Source organism: Mesocricetus auratus, unplaced genomic scaffold (genome assembly GCF_017639785.1).
Source record: "Mesocricetus auratus isolate SY011 unplaced genomic scaffold, BCM_Maur_2.0 Super-Scaffold_100010, whole genome shotgun sequence".
Taxonomy (NCBI): domain Eukaryota; kingdom Metazoa; phylum Chordata; class Mammalia; order Rodentia; family Cricetidae; genus Mesocricetus; species Mesocricetus auratus.
This window is the reverse complement of record NW_024429194.1, coordinates 45,595,984-45,621,428: the sequence shown is the minus strand read 5'-3', so window position 1 is coordinate 45,621,428 and position 25,445 is coordinate 45,595,984. Positions and strand designations below refer to the sequence as shown.

Sequence of the window (25,445 nt, the reverse complement as noted above, 5' to 3'; positions counted from 1 at the left end):
CTGGGAAAAAATAAATCCTACGTCAAGCCTAAGCAATAGATACACTTATTTTTATTCTTAGTGTATCTAAGAATTTTTATTCCTAGTGTATCTTATTATATTCTTAGTTGTCTAAGAAACAGATACCCTCATTTCTATGTGTTTATGGTCTATACAGTCATTTTCAAGAATCTCATCAGGGAGAGATTTCATTCTATGGACCTCTTTTTATCTCTGTTGATCTGTGCAGCTTAAATGGGAGGCTGTTTTAGCGGTGAGTTATTTCTCAGCTTGCTTTTTTCAAGGAAGATTCAAATAAGAAATCAGAGACTCTTTTAACATACTTACTCTGTGGATCTTTGAAACACATCAGCAAGCCCCGTGCACTCCTGACTTGCTGTAGATGTGGAAGTCACAGTAGTTGATACAGTCAGGGAAGAGTGTTGTGGGTGGGTTAATGCACTGCATCTGTTTTGAGCTAAAACTCATGTGTGTTCCTGTTTTGCTCTGCCCCAGTGATATGACAAGAATGGTGGAGATTTCTGGGGAAGGAGACCCCCTGGGAATACATGTGGTGCCCTTCTTTTCATCCCTGAGTGGACGGTAAGGTGTTTTCCTTGTCTCAGAAGCTCATGCTAATAAAAACCCTGATGAAGGCAGTTTCCAGGAGCGCTAAGTGGCAGTCTCTTATCAGCAATACTTTGGTTGGCCTCATGCTTTAGAGACAATCTGAAATCATTTATTTCTAGGATGCAGAGAAAAAAAATCATCCCAATCTCTCCACTTACAATTAATTATGAAGCACTTTCTTGGAGCATCCTTGAGAGTGACGCATAGTAAACAAGCTCCTTGGCAAAGATTTTAACATATTGTTAGACAAATGTCACAACTGAGTGCGTTTTTCTTTTACCATTATAAAATATTCTTCAATGAGTGAAGATAGTAATTCCAAATTCTTCATGTACATAGGATTAAGACCAATAGGCATTCACATTCTAGTAACTATTTAGTTATATTCAGTAATAGAAGAAAATTGTGTTTTTTTGTTAATTTTTGTTTTTTAAAATACAGTTTAATTCACTAAAGAATTCATTACATCCTTTTGGAATTTTAAAGACATTTGCTGATAAATCCATACTGGCAAATGCTAATTTAAATTGTGGCAATGTGTCTTGAAATCCACATCTGACAGGATATAAAAATCTGTTTTACTGGTGGGAATGAAGTGGATGCCACAGAGCTGGCAATTTAGTTGGCCGTATCAAAGGAGAAGCGACTTTAGTCATGATATTTGGGTTGGCATCGTCCTCAGCAGGTAGCCATCTGCTATCTGTAATTGCAAAGTCATCACCTTAGTTTTCTCCCATATAACATCTGACGGCAAACTCTTGCTGGAATGAACCATCTCTAAAAAGAAATGAAGCGGAAAGCCAGTGGCTCTTTTTGTCTGGTTTCTTGTGTGTGTTAATAAGTGTGTTTATATATGTTATGGGTTATGGCAAAGGACAGACCGGGGTTGTTTTTGACAGACAAGGTGAGTATTTATTCAGTTCCCATGAGAAATCCTAATGGCTTTTGGCAGAAGTGTACTGATAGGGCCCTGTGAAATACCAGAGTGGTTAAATTGCCAGGCCCTTTAGTTTAATGAACCTGGAATAGAACAGAGGATCTTTGCAATTCCCCAAAATGAAAAAATATCCACAGTGACACTCACCATCCTTCATTCTCAATAGTTCAGAAAACAAGCTGGCCCTCCAGATGAGAGATCTCCTCTCACTTCTGATGAGGAGAAGAGCTACAGGATGTATTGATCTCCCCCTCTTCTTTGGGGTTTTGACTCCTAGCATGTGTTCTCCTCACATAACCTCCAGCTAGCCCCTAAACCTGTTTGTATAAAAACCTCCCTCACTTCAAGGTTATGGGGATTAAGTGACATTAAAAACATGGCAGCTCCTTGTAAAACCCACGACCTATGAATGCAGAAATTGTCGGTGTAATGATTGTTTTGGATAAAGTAGAAACAGTCTGATTCACAAATGAGGGTTCATTTAAACTCATGGTCAACTATACAGTAACTTGAAGAAACGGTCCTATTATATTTTGGGGTATCCACTACTGTTATAGAAAGGAAATTTAATTAAAAATCATATGGAAATGGAGACACGAGCCAATAAAAGTTAAGAAGTAATGAGTACAGGCTGAAACAGCACACTTAACTCAACCCATGTGTCTTGATGTAACGGCCTGTAGAGCCTGTCAGACAAGTGTCTGCCTTCATTCTGCCATCTGGCTTCACTGTGTGAGCGCATGGGGCTTGCTTAGGTCATAGTGCTATGCTTAGCTCTTAATTTCCTTCCATTTATTAGTTTGTTTCATTATTTTAAATTAGAATTTACATTTAATTCTTTATTAAGACTACTGTAATTGGCTTTGCTTCCAGTGTTTTGTTTTGCTTTGTTTTTCATTAAGAAAAATATGACCACACCTGTTACTAAATGAGAAACTTGTTCTAAGAACATCTGAGTAAAGCCTGGGGTCTACTTTATAAACTGAAGTCCCCAGGAATTCGTTAGATACCAGAGCGTGGGGAAGCTGGATACTGCTTGTGTTGAGGGCCATTGGCTTTCTCAGTTTTTGGTTATTTGTTTGTTTTGTTTTGTTTTGGGAAAGAAAATAAACACAAAACCCTAAGTCCTTACAAACAAACAAATGAAAAAAAATCACACCATTTATTTTTAAATGTCAATTAAATTTAAAGAATTAAAACACTAATTTTTCACTGAAAATAGATAATGCACTTCCATTTCATAATAAAGATGCCTCAACAGCTAAAGACCAGGGGGAAGGAAGAGAGTCCCAGTGTGAGGAGAGGAGTTGGAGTGACAGGCTGTGAGCTAGCAGGATGGTGCAGCCACGGGATTCAGTGGGAATACAGGGCTGGCACAAACGTCGGGCACAAGAGTCTCAGTGATGATTACCTCAGCAAGTAGGAGTTGTCAGGCCCGTTAACCTGCTGGGAGACTGGATTTTGAGCATCCCTTTATATTATCAATAAACTGGTTGTCTTACCCTATGATGGCACCACAGCATTAATTGTTAAGTCCAGTAAGTTTTTATCTCCAATAAGGCAGCTATCACCCCACCAGTAAGTAAAAATAGGTAGTGTTTTATAAGCTTCCTCACAGTGGTAGAGATGACATCATACTGCAGGGAATTTACCCCTTCCAGATAACAGAAAGGGTGGGATGGGTTTGTTGCTGGAGATCCAACTAATGAAATCAGTCAGTTTTACATTTTATCAAAATTACCTCTGACACACAGGTTTTACAGTTGGGCTTATTCTGTCAATAAATTTTTCATGGGAAGTTGGGTTATTTAGATCAGCGAGGTTCACATAGCATGCTCCAGCTGTAATATGCCAGCTAAATTGCAACCCAGTGGCCCGAAAGAATTAATTCATCTCCCAAAATGTGAAATTAAATCCTAGGGAGTAACATTACATGACTGATGATGTAGTGAATTAAATTAAAGGAAGACTTGGATGCTTGTTAAAAAACTATCACTTACATAAACTAGTTTATAACCACACATGAGCCCCCTAATGGATCATGTTATGGGAAGCCACCGTAACAGAAACGTAAACTGTGAACTATCAGAGAGTAGTTTAATTTAGGAGAAAGCACGATTTTGATCTAATTCTCCCTTCTTCATGTCAAACAGTTTCACATTAGTATTGTGCTGGTAAAGTTCTAGAGCTAGGGGATGAAGCCGGAGACCCCACCCATACTTGCCAGGATGCCCTGGAGCCCTTCCTTGCAGTACTTGGGGTGACTACCACTTGCTCGGCAATAGCAACAAAAGCCCACTTTGTTGATTTAACCTTTCTGAAGGAGGAGCCCGAGTTTCATTGTGTGCACCTTGCCCATTGACACCATGAGACGGTCTGAGATCATTAAATGAACTGAGGCCAGAGGCAGAGGCTCCATTTTTTGGACATCCAGACAGAGAAGGTACTTTCCCCTGTGCTTTAATTACAGGCTGCCCTTTATGCACGGCTGACCTTATCATTCACGCATAAAATGTGCTCATATTTTATTTAGATTTGAAATTTAACACAAAAGGGACTATGTAATATAGCACACAAGGCTCTTTTACAAAAAAGGGTGACTAAACAGAATAATAAGGGGGCAGGGAATATGGAGACTGCAGCTTCTCCACACCCAGCAGTTACCCCTGGAGACCCATCTCTCTGCCTCAGTGTGACACTCAGTGAGGCCTGTGTATGCCACAAAGAAAAAGGACATCACCAAAGTGAGAAATGGCTAAAATCAGTAGAGGTTCCATTTCTTGTGGTAGATTTAGTTTTGGATTTATGAAAGTGATAAAGATCGCATTGTGAATTCACATGTACACATGTGCATATACAGCCTGCATGTAATTTTGAGAATCTGTGTCCATAAAATTTCCAATCACAGCAGGTCCCACCAACTGAAATCTGAAGATATCAATAAAATCTTCTATCTGTACTGAATGCATACAGACTTTTTTATGTTATTATCCCCTACACATTACATTAGCAATTTACATAGCATTTACATTGCATTGGATTTTGTGGGTAATTTAGAGATAATTAAAATGCACAGGGGGATACAAATAGTATGGCATTTTTCATAAAGGATTTGAGCATCCACAGAATTTGGTACCCAAAGGGGATCCTATATACTCCATGGATGTGGAAGAATTATATAGGAAATGTAACTACCATTTACTATAGTTTCCTTTTTATTTTATTTAATTTTTTAGTCCCTTCTCCCTTCTGACACTGAATTAAAGTCCAAAGCTCTGGAAGCCCCTGGGTATCCTCTCTGAATCTGAGGCTGGCCCTGATCTTTGATATTTGCTTCCTTTTTAATATGCAAATGACTAAAACATGTAATAAAACTAAAACATGCTGCCAGGGTCTGATCCTCTCACATCACCAGCACCAAGTTTCTACCTTGCCACTCAGGCAGGTTTCCTTACTGTCAACCGTGATGCCTCCACTCAAGCTGCTGGTCGTGCATGGTATAGTCTCTATTGAGCCCTACTGGTCTTTCCTAAGATCATGGCAAACGTGTAAATGGATTGTTATTTATGATATGGATATTTGTCTTCAGGTAAAAGTGTGTGCATGTGCATGTGTGCACCTGTGGGTATGTGTGCCTGTATGTGGGGTGTGTGTTTGTGTGTGTGTGTGCCCGTGTGTGCACGTGCATGTATGTGTATTTGAAAGATGACCCATTTAGCCAAATGGAAGCATAATCTATTTAGTAAACAAAAACCAATACTTATTTCTGAATAGCTGCAAGAGGAGAAATAATGAGCACATTGGTTCTCAGAAGTTTTATCTCAAAATAAATGTTTCTAGGATCCTAGGACTCTTCATCCGAGGCATTGAAGAAAATAGCCGGTGCAAACAGGAGGGGCTGTTTCAGGAGAATGAATGCATTGTAAAAATCAACAATGTGGAACTCCTGGACAAAACTTTTGCTCAGTAAGCATCTTTTCATTGTTTATTTACTTTATTGATCTCTTTAATATTTATAATCATTATTGAGCTCATTATGACCAAAATCATAGGTGGAATGTCAAGCCAGGTCCCTTTAAGTGACCCCTGACCATCCATTTCTGAATGCATTTTATGTCTTGACACTCAGAGGTGGCCAACACATGTGCCTGATGTCTACAGAAGTTGAGACTCAGAATGCAACAAGCCTTCCTGCCTTCCCGTCTTTCTGGGGCACCCATGAATGAAAGGGTTTGTTTTTCTTAGGCTATGGGTCAGTTAGACTGGTATTTACTGGCCCTTTTCACAGACAATTAATTCAACTTATTAATTAACATCCTTGATTCAGTCTTCCTTAAACTGTAAAATCTGCGGGTGATATATATGAGGACTCAATGAATAACTGAAACAAATTGTAAAAAAAAGTACATTTAAGATGCTCTACCTCAAGAAATTATACTTCTGAATGTGAAAAATATTACAGGGAATATGTTTCTACACAGGAATTATAATATGGAAAATCCAGCTGCATCTAGCTATATATATCTATATATATGCACATACATTGATAGGCATTGCCATTTTGAGGGCTTCTAAGTTAGGAACATAGTAGTGATAATCTTCATTAATAATCAGTAGCCTATCTTGCTACTGAGTCAAACTGCTCATAAAACAGCATCTCTCTGGTCACTACTTGTCAATATTGGGGGTTGGTGGCTGCCAGTGAAAAAGGCGTGTAGCACTGGCTGCTACTAAGGCATGGAATGAAATGATGTCTTCCTAAAACAATTTATTATATTCAGCTATTATTGGACAGAATTAGAATAATTATTAATAATTACGTTATTTGCATATTTTTGCTACCCTGTTTTGCAAAGGCTAGGGAGCTTGATGCTCTGTTTTACCAAAGTAAAAACTGAGTCATAAAACACTAACTTAGAGTCAAGTAAGAATAATCGATTAGTCATCTGATTTTTAAAAAGAAGCATTTAAATTTGCTTTAATTGTGTGCTTCAATCATTAATTCTAGTTAGATTTTCCTACTTAGACACACTTGAAAGCTGGGAGTTGTCAGTTAAGTTCTTTAGTCAGTCTGAGCTTCCACTTGGGTTTGTTAAATATAAGCGAATTATATTTGCTTTATATAGTTGTTAAGAAAACGAGAGGATTCTACACATTCATTGTGCATGTGTACCTAGTGTGAAGGCACCTTTGTGGGCAGTGAGAGAGAACTAGTTAACAGAGTCACAGTGCAGTGATAAACCCAGTGCCTCCTGTACGATGAGGTTGCATACCTTAGAAAGTCGTACGCCAGAACTCAGTATCATTCTCATTTATTCACTCTTTAAAGGGCCCAGGATGTCTTCCGCCAGGCAATGAAATCCCCCAGTGTGGTCCTCCATGTGCTTCTGCCTCAAAACCGTGAGCAGTATGAAAAATCAGTCATTGGACCACTAAACATTTTTGGCAACAGTGATGGAGCTTCGAGAACAAAGGTTCCACCTCCTACCCGTGGGAAACCAGGATTAAAGGCAGTAAATCTGGCAGGAACAAACAGTCCTGAAGCAGATGAGTCAACTTCCCCGCAGCAAAGCAAGAGCCCCCGAGTTCCAAGACTAGGAAGAAAAGCTTCGTCTCCCTCACTCTCCCCTCTCATGGGGTTTGGCAGCAAGAAAAATGCAAAAAAAATTAAGATTGACCTAAAGAAAGGTAATCATTAAATTGTGCTTAATAGCATCCTATTATTGTACCATGTAAAACTGGTTAAGAGAAATTCATTAAGGTTAATGTAGTTAAGTCTCTTTTTATTTAATTGTATCAAAGAATACATTTGAGTGTATACTTGGATAACTTAATTTTTTTAACTGTAGTACTTTCTTCTTTTCTTCCATGAAGTTTATAGTATTTGAAACAAGAGAATCATGAGGAATGGAGAGAATCGGTGCAGACTTTATAAAAGCCAAGCAGATTTTGTGACAGCTCAATACTGAGTAGTCATGGAGGCTGATTGTCTTCGTTTGGAGCATAAGTCAGTGATTGCTTTAAAAAACATCCTTTAGGCCAGTTCAACATTAGGGCCTCAGGCTCTCTGGAATGTTTTTTACATCAGTGAAAGGTTCAGTCTTCAGAAAGACAAGAGATATGTTTCTTGAAGATAGTCCAAATTTCAAAGCTGCATGCAACCTTTCTTAATCGTTTTCAACTTTTTGTCAACGTCCAGCACAGAGCAAGTATCCTGGTCACATGTGCACATACATATTGGTGCAGCATTATTATACACATGCTCTGTTGTGTTCCTGTGCACTCCCTACTTATGCCTTATTTTCCTCCCATTGTAAGTTTCTAAAATCCTGTGGTTTTTCAAGCCAATTCAAAGGTTTTTTTTCACCAAATTAATAATTTAATGACTACCAGGAAACTTTTAAAAATTATTTGTAAATTTCAAAAAGAACACATAGATATATAAATTATTCTATAAAGATTTCTCAATCAAAATTTTATTCACTTATAACAAATATTATCTTGGGAATAAAGTGAGTTGAAAAGAAGGCACAGAGGTTGATGTCCTTATTTTTAAATGCATTACAGATAAGTCATGTCCAAATGCATCGTTGTATACCAATAACCTACCCATGTATATGAGTTAGGTACTTTGAGATAAGAAAGATGAATCAATCACAGGGTCACGAGAAGATATCCTGGAGAGGGGAGTCAAACAACAAGGGTGCATTGCCTCTGTCCACATGTGAAACCATAATAGGCATGCCTTAATAGATAAATGGTTGTAGGAAGGAAGAAAGAAAAATTACAGTTTTTGCTGAGGTTTTCAGCCAGGGCAAATTTGCATACTGGAAATGTCATTGTTTGAAATTAGAATTTTAAGTAGATCCGGATATTTGATAATGGCAGGATATGGTTTGAAGAGAGATAAATACGGCAAAGTTTGAAATGTTCATAGTTACATTCAGGAAAGAGAGAGATATGTGGAGACACAGAGAGATGAAGAGGTGAGAGGTGAGAGGAGCGAGGACAAGTGAACCAAACAGACGCTGGCTCTGTTCCAGAAGGTGATGATAATGAATCAAGGAGCTGAGAGAGGCGGTAATGAGAAGAAGAGAAACTCCAAATACAGATCCTTGAGCATCATCTGTGTTTGTGTGGGAGGACAGTGGTTTGAATTCTAGGGTGACAGACCTGGTACAATGAGAGAGAGAGATAAAAATAAAAATGTTAAAAATCAAGGGAGAACTAATTTATGGAAATGATAATTAGAAAGTATCAAAGATTGATAAGAAATAAGGCCAAGCATGGAAGAATTCCTGGCGATGGTCACAGGAATGTGTCTATCAACTTTCTAAAACTATAACAAGAGCTATGAAATAGTAGGAGGTTTGGGAGCTCAAATTTTGGAAGTTTCAGCCCAGAGCTTGTTGATAGATTGCTTTGAACCTATAGGAAAGCAATGGGACATGATGAGAATGTATGATAGAGCAAGAATCTCACTTTCTAGCAGCCCAGAAACAAAGAAAGAGAACCATGAGGGATGAGGGGGCCATAGCTCCTTCTGTGGCATATCTCTAATGACATGCCATATGTCCCTAACATACTTCCTCTAGCGCCATCCCCTCAAGGTTCTGCCACATCCCGGTATGTTACAGGCCAGAGGCACAGCAGACTTCACTTGTGATGGAAGCTTCAAGATTGTTTACAGTTAAGAAATCTGCATATATCTTTAGTGAGAGTAGAAGGGAGACGTTGGAGATTTAAGGCAACTGGGAAGGAACAGCAAGACCCTCTGGGGACAAGACAGTGGCTATAGCAATAAAGCATCAGAACCCATGCAGAGGGTTGAGCCACAAGCTACTCGTTTGATTGAGAGACCCACAAAACTCCCTTGGAGGAGATCATAGGCTTGGGAGGAAAGATGAAGTCAGGAGGTAAATTACTAAGGAATTGGTACTATGGACACATGGATGGCATTCATTGTCTTCTAGAACCTGAATAAACAAAAGTGTCCTGTGTATATATTGGATCCTAACTCCACTTTGATGTTATCATTGCCTGTTCAGAACTGTCATCCTTATTTAAAACAGGAAAACTAAAGGCTATGTAAAATCTCCTGAAATGTAAATAATTTACTTGATCTGCTTTAATGTAAACCAGGTAGAGTTTACTAAAGGAGTGAATGTAACATAACCAGTTCTTAGGGAGACAATATATCTTTCTGCTAGGCCCTGAAGGACTTGGTTTCACTGTGGTAACCAGAGACTCTTCTATACATGGTCCTGGTCCCATTTTTGTAAAGAACATCTTACCAAAGGGAGCAGCAATAAAGGATGGCCGCCTACAATCAGGAGACAGAATTTTGGAGGTAAGAATTGAAGTTAATGTCTTCAGTAAAATATTTCTTTATATTTAAGTAAATAAACATATAGACATGTTGTGGTGATCTTTTGTTTGCGATCTAACAAATAAAGCTTGCCTGAAGAACAGAGTATGGAGCTAAAACCACTAGTTAGCCATGGAGGCAGTGGTGGTACACACCTTTAATCCCAGCACTTGGGAGGCAGAAGCAGATGGATCTCTGTGAGTTCAAGACTACCCTTGGCTACATGAGACTGATCCAGTCTTAAAGAAAAACAGAGCTAGGTGGTGGTGGCTCACACCTTTAATCCCAGTACTTGGGAGTCACACACCTTTAATACCAGTACTAGGAAGGGATGTGGCTGGGCGGAGAGAGGAATATAAGGCAGGAGGAGACAAAAGAGCAGCCATTCAGTCTGAAGATTCCTAGAGATAGGATCATTCATTCAATCTGAGGACTCATAGGGGCAGGATCATCCCTTTGGTCTGAGGATTTAGTAGAGGTAAGAACTAGTGGCTGGCCGCTCTGCTTCTCTGATCTTTCATCATTAACTCCTATATCTGATTTCGGGTTTTGATTATTAGGACAGTCACTTGTTGTCTCTTTTTGGTCCCAATACCCTCCAAAACTTCTAACATGGCATTGTATTTGCATATAAGTGATAACTTTAAATTGTCACTTTGTACAGACTAAGCAGGTTGTATTTAGACACACACACACACACACCATGCATATAACAGCAATCAATGAAAAAAGAGGCAAGGCAGGATATATGAGAAGGGGAAGGTTTGGAAGGAGGAAAGGGAAGGTGAAATATAATTATAATCTCAATAAATAAGAGAAAAAATTGTCACCTAGATGATATATGATATCTAATACAATCCAAATGCTACTTAAACAGTATGTCTTTTTTAGATGATAACAAAAAGGTTTGTCAGTGTCCAGTATACATACAACTTAGCCACTATGTTTTATCTGAAGTAGATTAAATTTCTGCTATTAAATTCACAGATATGGAAGGCTAGCTAGATATAAATGTTTAATTTCTAATGAAACATATATTGGAAATTAGTACTTATAGACAAGATAATGACTTCAATTATAAAACTAGTTAATGAGAAGCCTAACTGTAGATGTCTCCAAGATCAGGGATGTGAGACCAAATACTAACATTTTCCTATTTCATTCTTTCTTTCACCTGTGGTATGAGTTAAGCTAGGAGTTTATTAAATACTTAGTTGGAGCTATCCATTTCATACTCTCATGCAAGTCTCTGTAGTAGTGTCTTCCAAACTTTGAGGGATCTCCTATCGACACTGTTATATCCAAGTCAGTATCGCCTACACTAAGGCAGGAATAAGGATGCTGAGCTGGTTTTGCATAGAGAAGCATTTAAATACCCATTTATAAGGCTTGTTTCTCCCACTGATTACTGTCCAATAGCATCATCATCTCAATAATGAGCTTTGAACAGTAAACAATGAGAGAATCTTGGTTGAGACTGACTGGTTTTAAATCTCCCATGTTATTGAAAATTGCTTTCAAATATGTACCACTGAGAATGTATATTTTGGAGTTCTAGATCAGAAAGAATGCTCCAACTGACAAGAGAAGCTCTGAGGCTTGTTTCAAATAACCTATGATAACCGTTGATAACACTTTTCTAGGCAAAAGGAGTATTTGGGATTACACCAAAATATTTGTAATTTGCCATATGATAAATAGTTCACTTCTGTCTGGTACATTGCATTCCACTTCATATCTGTTTGATGAATTAATTTCTGACTATTTTTAGTCTGATTTTTCCTCTTAGAAAAATGCAGTGACTTAGGAAAAATTCCAACTGTAAAATAATTTATTGGTTGAGTTTGTCTCATATCAAAATTATGGTGACCATTTTATTATTGAAAATTCATATGTTTGACCATGTGCTTGCTCTCATCTTTTCAGAGTTTCATTGAATTCATGAATCCATTTGTTGCATACTTAACTCACAAAATAAAACCTAAAAAGAAATAGGAGATGTTCATGGTGGTACATGTCTATAATCCCAGCATTCAATAGCTCTGCCAGAAAGATCTGAGTTCAGGGACAGCCTTGGCTATACAACAATACCCTGGGCAACTTCAGCAAGACCTGTCTCAAATAAAAGGGACAAGGGAGGCAATGGGAAATATTCTGACTGTGGCTATGTATATGGTTCTGTCACTAGGTAAATGGCAGAGATGTCACAGGGAGAACTCAGGAAGAGCTTGTGGTCATGCTGAGGAGCACCAAGCAGGGAGAAACAGTGTCACTGGTTATTGCCCGCCAAGATGGGAGCTTCCTGCCCCGAGAGCTGGTAATGTTCAAACCTCTGTCTTCCTGAGCTTTTAGTTCTGTGGTTATTGTCCATCTGGAACTCATACTAGTGAGTACTGATGTTAAACTTGGGTTGTGTTCAGAACAAACATTGGGTGTGAGTGTGTTATTCTATTTGGAGTTTCACACTTATAGGACTACTGATACACTGAGGGAATGTATATGTACACAGGGCCTCGAGAGCACCAAGTCAAATAGATTCTGATAACAAATAGATATCCAAGCAATTGAGTAAAATATACATTTGAGCTTGCATTGTGAACTAGATGAGCAACATAGTTTGTAGACCTCCTTTAATGAGTATTCCAAATACCAACTTAATGGGAGACATTGGTCACTGGGGAAACTGGGTGAGGTATATGCAAAAAAAATGGAATTCTATCATTACATTTTTCTTTAAATCTACAACTGTTTTAAAATTAAGAGTTAACAAATAAGAGAAAAAATAACTTCAAAAGAAGTAATCCATTTCCAGGACTGGGCCATTTATTTGCTAGCACATAGACCTACTACGAGCATTATTTTTCCATAGGGGGATAACTCCATTTAAACTTTATATGTATATATTTTAGGATGCTTCTACATTAGTAGGTTTACGTATGACTTTCTCCAAAGGTCTTAAGAGTTAGTTATCTCTCCTCATTCTTCCTCCTCAACCCTTCTAAATCCACCCAGTTTAACCATTTCAGTTTTATTATCCGCCATCCATCCCTTACACACTGTATTATATCCCTCTTCCCTTGAAAACATTCCTGATCTCACACACACACACGCACACACACACACACACACACACACACACACACACACACAACTACTTCGTGGTCCTTTAATACTTTTTTGACCACTGTGGGTTTTCTAAAGGAAACATGCAAAGCTAAAAATTTAAAGTTAAGATGTTCATATGAAAGGAAACATGACATTTGTCTTTATGGATCACCTCATTCAGGATGGTGGTGTATGATATGTGTATTTATTTATAAGTTCCATTCATTTACCTGTAAATTTCATAATTTTGTTTTTCTTAACAGATGAACAATGTTCCGTTTTATAAATTGTCTCATGTTCATTATCTATTCAACAGTTGATGGACATCTAGGCTGTTTACATATTCTGTGTATTGTGAATAGAGCAGCAATTTACAGAGATGAGCCAGTATCTCTCTAGTAGGATATAGAGAGTCCTTATTATTAGAGTCCTTTGTGTATATACCCAAGAGTAATATAGCTGGATCATGTGATAGATATATTTCTATTTTTTAAAGGAACCTCCACACTAAATTCAGTGTAGTTGCAGCAGTTTTCACTCTCAGAAGCTAGGAATAAGTATCCACATTTCCCCCATATACATACCACCATATATTGTCTTTTTTTTAATATTAGTCATTCTGACTGTAGGAGTTATTGGCTATTGGGCCTGCACAGACCCACAAACGTTATACAGTATTGCCATTACTTTGGGTTAACTTCCAGAACTTAGCAGTAAGATACTATTTCTGAAGATACCATATACTTGAGTGGTAAAACATGGAGAAATCAATTTGGTACTAACCTGGAATGAGTACTGCCTAGCTTCCTTAGTGATGGAAAGTGTTCTGCATGCTGCCAGAGGAGAAAAGTTATTATTAGTCTTACCTGTATCTGTGATACCATGACCTGCAATAATGAATGACCTTGCAAAATATTCTTACTGGTGAATGGTTTAGGAGTAATCAAGCACTTTCTGATTGGGTTAAATTCTGATCCACAAGAAGGAATCCATACTTGGCACTGCTAGAACCTGTGTTTACATAGGCTGTAGATCCTAGGGGAGAATTTACAACTCTTATTCTACTAAATGGACATAGTATTAAACCAACTCCTAAGGATTTACAGCTCTACCCCTAGATGAGTGCATCTTTCAATTCTCATCAAGAAGCTGCTCCTTGTAGTAGATGATGATGAGCACAGAGAGCTACATCTGGTCAATTTGTTAAGAATAAGAGACTTCAGAGTCCCAAACCCCAGAAGGAACATCTGTCACACCTCCCCACAAAGCTCAAAGGTCATTGTGGAAGAGGGGGGAATGGAAAATTTAAAGAGCCAGAAGCAATGGGTGATTCCAGTGTGTAATAAAACAGTGTTATGAACTCACAACAGTCATGACAGCATGCACAATGACCTGTACAGGCTCATGCCAGACAAAATTCCATCAGGGAGGGGGGACATGGGCAGGACATTTTACCCCTAGCCAAAATAACGGTTGGCAATTGATAACTTCTTGGAAAAGGAACATAAGTTCTCTTTAAGGTTGTGAACATGGTAGGACAATCATGATCCAAGGGTTGGCCTTATACCCAAGAGTATTTGGGCAACAGAAATTGGAGTTAGTGGGGTTTTGAAGAAAGAAAAGAAAGGAAAAAAAGAAGACAGGAAGGTAGATAGTTAGGCATTGAGGTAGATTCAACTATATTGTATAAAACTTTCCCTTTAGTCAGGGGGACAGGAGTCATGAAAAAGATAAAAAGTTAATTTATTATTTGTTTTTTAGTTTTGAGTCTGTCATAGATTTGTGGTTTTATTTTGTTTTGATTTTGGTAGTGGATAGATGTATAAGATATATTTGATACCAAGAGTGTAAAATTTAATGTGAACTTCTAGTTATTTTGAATGTCTTTTCTAACTTTATCAGTATTTATTAAGCTGTATAAACTTTGGGTCTGGTTAATTATGGTATATGATATATTATTTGCTTATTTTTATAATAAAATATAGAAAATTAATTTAAATATAGATTCTTAAAGAATGAAGAAAATATTACTTTAAAGAGAAAAACTAAAATAATAGAAATAAAAATATGCTTAAGTGTTCAGAGAGGACATGAAGTTCATGAAGGGATCTGCAGAACACTGCATTTACACTCCACACAGGAATTCAACCTGTTCTGAGCTCCGAGAAAGATGTCCTAAGAGAATTTCAATTCATTCAAAGTGAATCTCTGCCCACCCAGAAACTACTCATTTGGTAATTTTTAATTGGTAATCAAAAATGTACAAAAATTCACATGCATTGACTTCTTCACTCATGTTTGATTTGCACAACTACAAGCTATTAGTTAAATAAATAACTATATATTTCTCCAGTGAAATATAATCACTACATAAATGGTATTAATGAAAAATTGTTTGTCATTTGAGAAAATCTATAGTATAATGCTAAGTAAGAGGTAGGCCACAAAATATTATATGGGAAATTATCTAATTATATTAAAGTTAAAGGCTTGAAAAATAACTGGGAAGAAACACAACTAAAATTTTATATTTGGTAACAATGAGAACATTTATTTATTGAAACACTTGGCTTTTAGAATGATTACAGAACGTTTAAAAGGCCTTTTATTCCTAAGAACAACAAGAAAAAGATGCTGGTCTCAGGAATCCTGGTTACCTCTTGTTTTGAATTCCTATTTCCTCTGAATCTGTAAGGAACTGACAAGGGCTTATATAAGCAGCAGGATAGGTTGCCAGAGTTAAGTGAGCAATCTAAGAGGTTGAGCTGGGGGAGTAGTGGCTACTAAAGGGGCAGTTTAGGATAATTGTTATCAAATATGATATGTGAGGTGTGTTGGAAAATGAACTTACTGCCTTTCCTGAAACCATTAATCAACTTACCCATCAATTCAGCAAATGACCTACTACCTTCTCAGTACAAAGTTGTAGATTCTAGGAGTACAAAAGTAATTCAAACTCATTTTTACTTGTATTGAGCTTGTCCCAAAGCAAATAATTGGGAGAGGGTAAAGTTATAAGAACTTCTCAACCATGAAAATGCACAAGGCAGAAATGAATTACTCAGAATACTTAAATCCAGTTTAAGCTGTTGAAGAATGTTGGCCCCATGAGATGGTTTAGCAGGGAAAGACACTGACTGCCTGATGACCCGAGTTCTGTCTACAGGGCCACTTGAAGGAAAGAGAGCCAACCAACCAACCAAACAGCCAACTAATATCACACACACACACACACACACACACACACACACACACACACACACACACACACACACCTGTTTCTCTGCACTTTAACTATTACTGTGTTTTTCACATATCTGAGTATAGCCTTACTGAATCCCTGATCTTCCGCAGTAATGCTCCTTATATTACTGACAGGTCCTCCCTTCTTCCCTACAAGTATTTTTTTTGACATGGAATTTCCTTTCCATATTGCTATTTCTTTCCCATTGTCCTGTTCATTGTCCCCTTACCCCCATTACACACTATGTGAAGATCTACAGTGAAATAATAAAAAAGAAGGGGGCAGCATGGACAGTATAAGCTATAAGGACATGTACCTTACTTCATTTTCTCTACTCTGCTCCATGACCACCATTTTCAAAGGCAGAACCTGTAACGCTACCTCATCTCTCAGACAGGTCCTTATTCTTCCCAAGAGAGATGATAAAGAAACCTGAAGTCCCAATATTGTCCTCTGAAATATAGAGGCCTCTCTTCAATCTTTTGTTTACCCTCGGGTTCCTCTAGGAGGGTCAAAGTGAAAAGAAACAATAAAAAGAGTTACTGTGTGTACAAACACTAGAAGTCTATTTCCTTATTTTCCAATCCCCTGAATGACAGAGACAAAATTGATCATAAAACCTCAGGGAGACAATGTGCATATCTCAGAAAAGAAAGAAAGAACCTTTGACCTCTCCTTGAACTCTGATTCTGGAAGGAATAAAGCTCGACATTAAAGAGAGACATTCCAGCCATTGGTCCCTTTTCGTAACAGAACCCAATTGGCAAAGTCTCACTGGCTGCTTAAACCTTCAGAAGCCTCCATCTCTATCTAGTAACTCCTTCAGCTTCCTCCCATATGTCCTCTGGAATTCCTGACTCCAAGGCTAATCCCCATCTTCTAGAAACCTTCCTTCATCTTCCCCTAGGCAAGAAAGAAAGAGTTATGTAATTTTGAGTTCACAACTCAGAAGATATTTTTTATTTAAAGAAAATCGCACTTGGAATTATACCTAATTAAGGGAATTCTTAACACCCAAGTAAGCTTACCTCTCAATTTCTAAATTAAAATGATTTTAACCATTTTACATAGTTACATAAGACATCTAAGTTTCCCCCAAAGAACTGAAGAGACCCAACATCTCTAAATACCGGGAGTGGTCTCTGGCACCCACTCCTCCAACTCCGTTTCTCTATCAACTTTTCTGTGTCACTGGGATCTCTCCAGCAGTGACTCTCAGGGTTATCTTCATGAACTGGGTGACTTTTTTGTGAGGGTTAAAGGAGATGATACATCCAAACAAGGCTCTTGGAATCATCTTTGGCCATTTGTAAGTTCTCAATACCATAAGTTCCAATTATTTCTTGTAGTGCATCCCTTCCTAGGTAGTGGTGTGAATATAATATTCCACTCTAGATACAATTGCCAGATGCTTGGTTAAGACTAACAACCCCTTTTGAACAATGTAACTTTCTAATTTGCTATTTTAAAATGTATTCTGGGATCCCAAATAATGAATACCAAACACAATTTTATAGCCTATCAACTCTATAAGTAAGACAGTCTCTGTGTATTATTTTGTTGTTGCTTAATAGACTTTAGTGAAATTTGATTTCTATTCCAGAATGACATCATAGACTGAGTCCACCAGAGAACATATTAAATTAATTGTGCAACTATGGGATTATAAATGTAAATAAATTATTTGTTCTCATTTGTTTTTATCTTATACAGAATATGGAGGGCATATGGTTATCATTAATTCTCATACAACTCTCTGGCAAACACCTAGATTCTCAATATCTGACAATAAAGTATCCAAATATGGCATGCATATATAATCATAGCAAAGAAAAGATTTGGGAGGCTAGATGTACCTACATCATAAGAACCCACAATCAGTATTTGAGAGAAATAAATGGGGTTTTGTTGTTTAGTTTTTTTATTTGTTTATTTGTCTGTTTGTTTTTTGTTTTACCCCAACCCAATAGGTTGTCTTGAGCACTAAGAAGCAAGTACCCTACAGTAGGTTAAAAAGAGGTCATGTTTATATGCATAAGGCTCTCTCAGCAGGAATTACTTGATCAAAAAGCATGCACTGGACTCTGTGACAGAGTAAAATGAGGATCAGTGTGTTGGATGCAACTTTGTGCTTTCTTTTCTCAAGTAGAAGGTGGTGTCACTTTTATCTGTTCTTCCTTAACATGATTGATGTACACACTTGACTTTCCATTGAGAGCCTAAGGGACAGAGAAAGGACAGCCCTTCCTGCTTTTGTCTTTTCTGTCTCCTTTGAAGCAAATAAACTCTGTTTATTTTTTCCTGCAATAAGGAAGGTGCTCTCTTCTTTGCTAATCCTGGCTGCTTCACAAGCACGCTCACCCTCCTGAACAGCAGTGCCTGGTGTGTCTCTGGAGCTAAGTTGTCCTTACTTTGTTATCTTTAGCTTCTTGGAGAGTTTTAATGCTTTCAGCCAAAGGAGCATATGGTCAGCATGTCTACAGGAAGTACAAGTATACGAATGTCTCTTAGATGTGACCCTCTTTCATTCCAAATGTCTCAACCAACCATTCATTTCCTGATCATTTCTCCTAACCTCACATCCGAGAGTACCCTGCTGAACATATGTGTGTACCTCCCTGCCTTCCTCCTGAGTGACCATTTAGTGTCCTGAGGTTTTTGCCATGGATAGCCAGCCTTTCTGTTTGTTTCAAGCTGTGGTGACAACCAAATAAAAGGAATTTGTGTATCAACATCACAAGGAGTTAGCTGTTTCTAGTATCCTTACTGAAACAACTGCTTCAAAATGTATGTTTTCCAGAATCTAGACCCCCTTGTGAAGTAGGTGTAGATTTAAGAAGCATCCACATAAAGAACATTTTTTGCTAAGATCCTTTGGGATTGATGTTGGTGATAGAATGGACAAGGAAACTGCTATGCCTGCAAGCCTCCTCAGAATGAGTGCTGTGTTGCTCCATTGGCTGTGGGTTGCCCTGTGAAAGATGTGGCCTCCTGTTCTTTTCTTACCCTTGCCATGTGAAATCCTTTTTTCATACCTTTACTTATACAAAGAGTAAGACAGGGGATCCTTGCATTTAGAAAAGACACTGAAGAACCAAAGAGTTTCTATTCAATGCTGGCTTATTTGCTTCCCTATTGCTGTGACAAAACAGTGATCAAAACCAGCACAAGTAAGAAAGGGTTCACTTTTAACTTAAAGGTTATTGTCTGTCACCTAGAGAAGACAAGGCAAGAGCTTGCAGCACAAACTACCAAGGTTTACGGCTTACTGGCTAGCTCAGTCATCTTTTTATATAGCCCTGACCTTAGCACCATCCACAGTAAGATGAGCCATCCTTCATCACTTAGCAACCAATACCTTAACTGAGGTGCTATATTCCCAGGTAAGTCTAGGTTTGTGAGGAGGGGAGAGAAGCGGGAGAGAGGGGGAGAGGGAGGAAGGGAGGAAGGAAAAGATGGAGGGAGAGACAGGGGGGAGAGGAAGACAAAGAGATGAGTTATTTTCTGTGTCATGTATTTGCATGTCTTCCTTCATTTATTAGTGAGGAAAGAACATTCTGCCCTTTCTTTGTTAATCTCTTTAACATTTCATTTTCTGACTTGCTGCCTTGTCTTTAAATTATCCTGAAAATCACAGCAACCCTGGTGGGTAAAATGAGCTGAGAAAATTTCAAATGTGTTTATAATTTCTACCTGCCATGTTCGGCTGCTATTAAACGCTGCCCTGTGCAAGTGGGATTAGCTGTATTTCAAGCAAGTTTCTCCCGGACTGCATGATTGAGAACCAAAACCCAGCCATGTTTGTCATGCTGGTTTGACCTTCACTTAGTAATATTGCTTTTAGGAAACGCAAGTTGTGTGCACATGTATGGAGGCTCCTTTAATGGTTACTAGGCTTAGCATTTTGATTCTATCATGGGTACCTGCTCCTGTGACTTCATCTTAGTAAAGGAGATGTGGCTCCAAATCCTTCAGGGTTTACTTAGCTTATTATTAGATGGGGAAAAAATGGGATCTTCAAATGTCAAATTATTTAACATCATAAATCATAGAAGAATTTTGGTATGAAACCTTAGATGAACCTCATTTAACTGATATATTATTTTATTCCCCTTGGCTATTTGATTCAAATGACTCCATGCTTAATTAACCAAGGTACTTAAAGAAGAAGGGATGTTAGAGAGGCTGTTTGTGGATAAGTAGCAGAAATTGGAGGATAATTTCAATTTTTTTTCTATAAGCCAAAGTACAAGAATTTTGGTTTGCAGTTAAAATTATCATGCAAAAATACATTGTTGCATTGTATATAGATTGTCACAATAAAATCTCTAAGTGATTTAAGATGGAGTTCTGGATGACAGTTTCCACTTAAGCTTTCTGCAACTTTTTCATTTCCGTCTTGCTGAATTTCTGTTCAGCTAATATGTGTTGGGTTTTTTTAATTGGATTTTCTTCTATAATTTCATACATATATAATGATCCTTAATCAAAATTCTTCCATTATCCCTTCTTCTCCTCTTCAAGCTCCTAACAAATCACTTCTTTCCAGGTCACCCTCCTACTTCCATGTCAATTTGTGTGTGTGACTTGATTGATTGAACTCCAGAGTTGAGTGCAATGCATTCTTCTATTCAAGGACCATAGATCAACCAAGTCCATAAAAAAGTGTTGCCAGTGAAGCAAATAATACAAATCAAGTGTTATGGGATTCCAGGAATGTTCTAGATGAAGAAGAACTTTTGAGCCTGAAAAGTTTGAGATGGGTCTTGATGACACATGAGATTTCAAAATACAAAGCAAGAGGATGGAAGGGTACACTGTCTTCAGTTAATCAGAGATTGGCAAGTACCAAATAGATCAAGCAGATTTTAGACACCCCAACTGGACATTTTCTTAAGCATTGAGCTAACAGGAGAAGTAGTATCATTTGGAAAAGTCAAAGAGATGTTGGGTTACTTGCTATGAACCTCCTGTAAAAGTACATTTCTCCATCAGACTTTGAGAATTGTAGAGAAAGGACCATTAGAATCTGTATTTTGGAGTCTTATGGACTAGATGTATCGTCAGACTTTGTGATAATACCCAACCTTTTGGTGCCTGTGTTTCTAAATTTGTTGAGTGAGAATAAAAACATCATGTAGCTTGAAGGATTGATGTAAGAATTAACCAAGCACAGCTGCCGTGTGCACTGAATGCCAAATAATGCTCACCCCTGTTGGCATTTCCTGTGCCTACAGCCCACTTCAGTGTTTTTAGTCTGAGTACATGAATGCCACGTATTACTAAAGCTGGTGATGCTTCTTTTTTTCGAGACAGGGTTTCTCTGTATTGTTTTGGAGGCTGTCCTGGAAATAGCTCTGTAGACCAGGCTGTCCTTGAACTCACAGAGGCCTGCCTCTGCCTCCCAAGTGCTGGGATTAAAGGTGTGTTCCACCAACGCCCACCTTGGTGATGCTTATAATGTGCATTCCACAATCGTACCTGTGATGGACAGTTTTAAAACAAATCAGGACATATGCAAGGATAGCCTTGGATTTTTGAACAGAAGCAATCACTAATTACAGAAGTAGCATAGGATATTATGAATTAGGCAGTTATTTAATATAAATGACTATCTCTGTAAGTTATAAAGATACTTACACAACACAGTTGTAAAGTTTACTCATGAAGACATGAGAGTATTGTTATATTCAGTAATGTCATAGATATTTTAAATGCACTATCAGTAGCTACAGTAGTTTTTTATAATGGTTCTCAAGAGTAGCCTCAGGGCCTGCAGTATTGGTAATCATCAGGGATGGAATAGACAGGCAGAGTCTGTTTCCCTACAGACCTACTGAGCCGGACTCTAAGAATTTGGCTGTAGAGTTTTGTTTGCCACACCGTCCTGAGGATTTTGATGTTTACTCAAGTTAGAGAATAGTTGGAAAGTAGCTTTATGATAAAGAACCAAATTGGTTAGGCGAACCGAGCAGATGTAGCTGGTGAGTTTCAACAACCAAAGTTCATATCTTATTTCTGTATTCTGTGAACAATTTCACGTTCAGTGAAAAATATTCTGTGAAAATCCCAAGCCCAATTGAGTTGTGCCTTTTTGGCCACGTGCCCCTCATTCTGGCAAAGGGCCAGTGGTTAGTACAATCCAGTTACCCAACTCAATTACACCTGATCCATTTAGGCAAACTCAATTGTACTTGACTTCTTCAAGCCCAACTCGATTGTGTGTTTAAATTTCCACACTCAATTTGATTGGGCTCAGAATTTGTCACATGCCACCTTGTAACTTGTAGACTTCGAGACAAGCTGTAGGCAAATGTTTTGGGGACTATGGGCTTTTGGGCGTCTGTTCTATTTAATTTTCCCTGTCCCTCTTATCCCCTTTATTAGATGCTGCAGAGTAAGGGACTTCCAATTGCCCCTATGTAGCCACCATATTCCACTGCTATTTCATGAACAGTGGTCAGAGTCAGATGATGTCAGGTTCTTGTTTCCTCATTCAAGAAATTGGGACAAAAACCTACACAGGTTTGCGAAAGTAGCCAAGAAGTCACATTTAAATTAAAGCAGTAGAAAGGGGGGAGTTACGGCCACAGAAGTGAAAATACTAAAGGGCCCTGTTACAGCACTTCTTTTTGTGAGGTTCAAGAGAAAGAGGAGCTTTGATTACTAAAGGATGTAATGAGGATGCTTCTTGGTTTTGATTGATGGATTAAGTTTTACAATTGTTTTTCTGTTTCATGTGGCCCTTCCCGTAATACATCTGATGTTAATCAGATGCATGCCCAATTATGAATAGGTATCTGATGGTAAATTTGGGGATCTTTCTAAAAAGTTCATTTGAGGACACAGTTTTGCCTCACTGCACAGACACTCCAACTACCTCAGGCTGTATTATTACCTACACCCCTCAAGCACATACTCTTTACCAAAGCAAAACTATTCTTAAGTAAGATTTCCCTTCATAGAAAGAAATGTTCTACTTCCTTTCATTTGGCTCTGGGGTTCATCTCTGTCAGCCTTTTGAATGCTCTCGACAATCACAAGGCTGAGGGATTAGTAGCCTTTTGCTACTCTCTGGGAAGCTGTTATACATAAAAGGATGTTCCAGAATCCTGGCAGCAAACTCTAGCCTTGATAAAATAGATGGTGGTAAATGCTCTGGTTGGGCCTCATTGAGACAGCTGCAGAAAGAGCCAGCCAGCCATTGTACCTGGTCCATGGCTTCTGGGTGTCAGAATGCAAATGCTTAGAGGTTTTCATCCCAGGCTGGTTTTGTTGACAGTTGTAGGTGGTGGAAGTGGGTGTACCTTGGGCTGTGAAGATCTCAAGGCACTTCAGGGGCCTAATTACATGTTCTTGCGAAGCTAACAAGGAAGACCTGTGAGTTTCAGGTCTACTTCCATAATGCAAGATGTTATGTCTTGTTAGTGGCTCCTGCCACTGTGATTAGGTTTCATGAGCCTAGAAAAGGAACAGAAATTTCCTAAAATACATATTTAAACAGCTCCAAAAAAAAAAAAGTAATGTATTGACCAACCACCTCTTATGTCCCCCTTGTCATCTAGTTAGCCAAATGTTACCAGTAATTTATACCAGCTGTTGCTATGAAGCAGCTGCATGAGAAGTTGGATGCAGAACTCTGGGGATGAACTTGATTTCCTTAATTGCCTCCATGGTCTGTGATCAGTGTGCTCATGAAGGTAGATTTGACGTAAGATAAGAAAATGTGTTCATTATATAGAGGCTATTTGACAATTAGGGGAGGAGTGTGTGGTCTTAATTGATCATGGTTGACTTTTCCAGCTGTTTCTGAGTAAACAACACATATGTGAAGCTGCCAGTGCAGTTGATTTCGTTTGGAAAACATACTTAGAGATTTCTCAACATGCTTCATCGGCTGCATTCCCCAGGAGAATGTGTGATCTTTACCAGTAGAGACTATCCACTTAAGATCACTGGCTTTCTTTCCTAAGGTCTGATAAAGCAAAGATAGACACTTAGATAACAATCTGTTGCCACTTACCTCTTCCCATGCCCTGTCCCTGAAGATTCTCTGGGCAATGACTTTTAAATATGTTCTCATTATTTTTAATGAGTGTGCAGACACGGGACGCATAATGCAACAGTAGATAGATGCCCTTTCTCTGAACTTGTCAGATATAATAAAACATCGCAGAGGATAAGATGCATTTTTCTTTAAGATATTATAATTATTTAAATCAAGACACCCATGTACAATTCATATACCGTTCACCTATTGTTGCTGCCTAAGTGAGGTGCCACTGAATTCCTAGTTCTTTTTGAAAAGGGTGTTTTATCACAAACGTTAAAAAAGACAAAAGAACATTTAATATTGTTATGTCTCTTTAAGTTTACCCTTCTTAAAGTCTGCCCTGGATGGCAGGATATCCAATTATAAAGGAGTTCAATTATGTTTCTTGGCCACTTATTGAGTTATGTGAAGGACTTTTATCACCTACTCTTTCGGTAATTAATTCTTTACATTTCTTAAAGGCTCAGGGCCTGAGGAAGGATTGTTTAGCAGCTTGAGATGTTATTTCAATTTTCTGATAGTTTTTCTTCCTCTCCTTTCCCTTCCTCACTCCTATTCTTTCTTTCTTTCTTTCTTTTTCTTTTTCTTTCTTTCTTCCTTTATTTCTTTTTTTTGATTTTGGATGCAAATACTACTGTCTGTGTTGTCCTTCAGTTACTTAATATATTTGTCTCAGGACAGGGGATGTAGCTAAGGGTTCAGTTGGTTGAGTACTTGTCTAGGATGGACAAGGCCCTGGCTTACATTCCCAGCACTGCAGAGGCAAAGTTAGAGTACGTTACAGTACAGTGCCAGAAGTGATGAAAGCCAGACAAGGAAAACACTCACCACGCAGGACAGCGTCTTGTTGGGTGTCCATTTCCTGGTTATGGACTCTCTCTGGCTGGCTCTTTGTTGAGTTTCTGTGATGGCTAGTTTTATGTCAACTTGACACAAGCTAGAGTCATTGGAGAGAAGAGAACCTCAACTGAGACAACACCTCAATGAGATCAGGTGAAAAGCTGGTTTTTAGGGCATTTTCTTAATTAGTGGTTGATAAGGGAGAGCTAAGCTCATTGTGGGTGGAGCTGCCCTGGACCTATAATAAAGTAGACTGAACAAGTCTCCTGTGTGAGTCAGTAAGCAGTCC

The 25,445-nt window shown here is 38.3% G+C and overlaps 1 protein-coding gene across 2 annotated transcripts in view; it reads left to right on the top strand.

The window, feature by feature from the left end:
* Pard3b (par-3 family cell polarity regulator beta) overlaps positions 1-25,445 on the top strand; it is a 953,942-nt gene that overhangs the window by 486,437 nt on the left and 442,060 nt on the right. For both annotated transcript variants that reach the window (XM_013113796.3, XM_005070579.4), the window contains 5 exons: positions 496-582; positions 5,387-5,512; positions 6,876-7,234; positions 9,757-9,896; positions 12,103-12,231. In XM_013113796.3, coding sequence (XP_012969250.1) covers positions 496-582; positions 5,387-5,512; positions 6,876-7,234; positions 9,757-9,896; positions 12,103-12,231 — 841 coding nt within the window. The remainder of the gene's footprint in view (positions 1-495; positions 583-5,386; positions 5,513-6,875; positions 7,235-9,756; positions 9,897-12,102; positions 12,232-25,445) is intronic.